The sequence below is a fragment of the Asparagus officinalis genome, chromosome 4 (genome assembly GCF_001876935.1).
Source record: "Asparagus officinalis chromosome 4, Aspof.V1, whole genome shotgun sequence".
Classification (NCBI taxonomy): Eukaryota; Viridiplantae; Streptophyta; class Magnoliopsida; order Asparagales; family Asparagaceae; genus Asparagus; species Asparagus officinalis.
The window spans coordinates 138,520,699-138,524,471 of NC_033797.1; the positions used below are offsets into that span (position 1 = coordinate 138,520,699).

Here is a 3,773-nt window from a genome sequence, read left to right on the forward strand (position 1 = left end):
TGTATATTCTTTTCTGCATTGTGTTTAGCATCATCAATTGAAGCTTGCTGAGTATCTGTAAGGCAATTTTCAAGTTTGATAACCTGTTAGCTGTTACATATATCCAGTTGGATGTAATGTGAATGCATGTACAAGTATTCAATGAGAAGCTTTTAACTTACTGAAAAAAGATCTTTAGTTTTTCTCATACAGACATAATCTTCTAAGGCTACAGAGGTTACGATCTCTGGTTATCGTTTCTGCTAAATTTGACACCATAAAGTGTGCAAACATGGATATAGTGCCATGATAATCTTAAACCTATTTTTCCTGCAGTTACCATTTTTAAGATGGAAGAGATTTGCAGTTGTTGCAGCAATATGTATCCTCGCTGTGCGTGCTGTTATTGTTCAGCTAGCCTTTTTCTTGCACATCCAGGTAAGTTTCTGGAGATGAGATTGTTATGTAATGTTTTCCACTTGCATATGTAGTTACAAAGACATGCATGTGCACATTTAGTATTTTTCATATGCACATGAGTAGTTCATATGTATGCATAAGGAGAACTTTCGTTATTGATCCTACCAGAAGGGCCTAATTTCAAATCCTATAGCTCCAATATAAAACCAGATTAATCTGCTATTGGGAAATTCAAGTGGTTAGTAGCATTCTCCAACATATTTTAATTTTTATTCCTGCATCTAGTTGAGTCAAACTGAAGGAATACAAACATCTAGTTGAGTCAAACTGAAGGAATACAAGCATCTAGTTGAGTCAAACTGAAGGAATACAATAACAAGTTAATCCTATTATGGCTTATGAGTATTCAAACCCAATGAATATTGATCTGCATAGCTATAATGTCTGGGGATGTGCCCCAATTGGTCTTTGGCTTGTTTATAGCTTATAGTTGGATGGTATTCCCTATGACGACATATCGTCATTTCTTGTACGCTCTTATGTCTGAATTTTTGAATGAAATTTTAAGATTTTTTTCCTTGTTACTCGAGCTTTAACTGCATAATGTAGGTAGTTCAAGCTATCTGCAAAGTAGCCTTTTAGATATTGTGGAACACTCCTCCTTTTCTTAGCTCCATATTTTCTTTAGGAACTTGCACCAACTTTTTAAGGCTTGACATCAAATTTGACTGTTATTTTGTCAAAAATTTTCATGGAGCCTTCGACTCCATAGTCCCATTTGGTCGGAGAAGCCTTAGATGATTATTTGATGATGGTGATATTAAGTTTTCGTTCACTTTAAAACATGAATTCTAGAGATACCCCTTTTATATGATGTCTATTTTGTGAATGCTTGATACATAAGTAACAAATAAAGGATAAAAATATAATGTTACTACTAGTTTTCAGGTGTATCAAGTATCCAGGTTATGACTAACAATTTAGGTTTGCTTCAATGGAGCTCTAATCATCTTATATCTGTGAGCACTATGTAACATTGTGAATTTGCCAGACCTTTGTTTTTAGAAGACCAGCAAGCTTCTCAAGGCCATTGATATTTGCAACAGCGTTCATGAGCTTCTTCTCAGTTGTTATTGCACTATTCAAGGTAGTTTACTCGCAATTTCCAAACTTCAAGATGTCAATTATGGAGTCCCTTATATTGAAAACTCGGTGTATGGAGAGCTATAAAATGTTATGGAAGTTGACCTAGTAAAATGTTCAGGTAAAATATAGTTTTTGGAATTTTGATTTTTTATTTATTTGTAAGTAATTAATGTGCAGGACATACCTGATATTGATGGTGATCGCATTTTTGGCATTCGTTCGTTCAGCGTACGCCTGGGCCAAAAAAAGGTAGTCATCCTGTGGATTGTTTGCTTAACCTGTTATCTAAATTAGGCAATATTGGGTTTTTCTTTCATGTTTACTACTTATTTGCACGTGATCAGGTGTTTTGGATTTGTATATATCTACTTGAGATGGCTTACACTGTAGCAATGGTTGTTGGAGCGACTTCTTCCTGCCTCTGGAGCAAATGCATAACAGTGAGCGTAACCTGGGGCCATAACGTTTTCCCCTGCTACAGTGCTTTTGTTTGGTTATTTAATTATTAAGTGTTTTTCTCATATTAGTAATAACCCTGAATTGTATCATATTTTTCTATTAGATCTATGAATCTTCTTAGTTTTAATTTACACCCTAAATCCATTAAGCTGTTCTTAATAACATCCCATATTTGTAATTTATTATACCTCGAAGTCCATTAAATTGATTAAAATAACATCTCCATTTGGAACATTAAGGTTGGCGGTGTAATTTACAAATACGAAGATTTGGCGTCTCACTTGAAAAATAGGATAGAACTTTGGGTCTCATATGAGAAAAAATGTTAATCTTAGGGGTAGCACAGAAAAGATGTCTCCTTTCAATATGAAGGATGTCACTGACACACTGACAAGAACCACAACCAATTTGCAATCTTTATGTGTAAAGAATTCAAAATAAAGAAGAATGCAAAGAGATTTATTCAAAGCAGCCAAAAGACTTCCACTAAAATGATGCGAGAAAGAGTATAAAATTTGGATCACTATTCTATACCACAAAAACCCAAGAACCTGTGAAAATAATTCTCTTCTTACAAAGCTCTCTCTAAAATCCTAGAGATCCCCAAGCAACCACAAAATTTATCTCTCTATCATGATGTATTTATCTTTACTTACATTTGATCCTGGTTCTAGTAGAAATCACAAATGGATCATAGTTGAGATTTCACAAATAGAATTCTTGTTGAACTAGAAATCACAAATAGAATTATTGTCCGACAAGGAATCACACAAATACTTGTTCAACTCGGAACCACGAATAGAAGTGATTCCTAAGGAGAATTTGAGGCGCAAATCCTAACACCTCATCATATCTTAACATCTCACAATTTCGGAAGGAGGTTCACTTTTCTTCAGTTATATCTTGATTCTCTTGTGGTTTTTAGTTTTATATGAGCATCAAACGAGCCATTATCTGAAATGATGATTGCGTAATATCATCAATAGAAAAAGTTTAAGTACTGCACCTGGAATAGTTTATTGTTTCTTTTAAGGTGCTCTGATCTGATTATACTATCTAGGTTTGAAGTTAATAAATTCTGATAAAATCTTGATTACAAAATCTCAGAACTTGAAAATAACCTTACTGCTTTTACTGCAGATTTTAGGCCACGCAATTCTTGCTTCAATTCTCTGGAATCGTGCTAGATCTCTCGATTCGATGACAAAAGCTGCTATAACATCTTTCTACATGTTCGTTTGGAAGGTAATTATGATGCCATGGAGTTGTTAATTATCTAATTTAATCTGATGAGTTTAATTTCTCCATACAAGTTCAATTCATCTCTATGCTAACTCTCATCTCTTGCACTCCTTTGTCATCTTTGCAGCTTTTTTATGCTGAGTATTTGCTTATCCCATTTGTAAGATGAATGACTGTAGTTACTGGGTAAAAGAGAATTCAGCAAAGCAGGTACATATGCACTTGATCGTTGCGAAAATCACTGTGTATTAGATTGACATACATCGTTAATCCAAAAAAGCTTACGGCAAAGTAGTATTAAAATCGTACTGTAGTATTAAGTTTCAGGATGTATTGTTTCAAAATGTCATCACTGTCAAAATTCAATAATTTATTTTTTCGACATTTATTGTTCCTGAAGCATTGAGAATGATGAATATATGAGCAGGATGCATGGTTTCAATTTTTTTGGATTAATTGTGGCCCTGTAATTCTTTTGTTGCCTATAGACCCCTTGTACTATCGCTAATTGCGGATAGACTCCTTGC

General features: G+C 34.2%; 1 protein-coding gene across 1 annotated transcript; it reads left to right on the plus strand.

Annotated features, from left to right (window-relative positions):
* On the plus strand, nt 271-3,628 carry LOC109839522 (probable homogentisate phytyltransferase 1, chloroplastic). Its single transcript, XM_020407986.1, has 6 exons — nt 271-417; nt 1,451-1,546; nt 1,723-1,794; nt 1,890-1,985; nt 3,145-3,249; nt 3,374-3,628. The coding sequence occupies exons 1-6, from the start codon at nt 286-288 to the stop codon at nt 3,413-3,415; spliced, it is 543 nt and encodes a 180-aa protein (XP_020263575.1). The 5' UTR covers nt 271-285; the 3' UTR covers nt 3,416-3,628.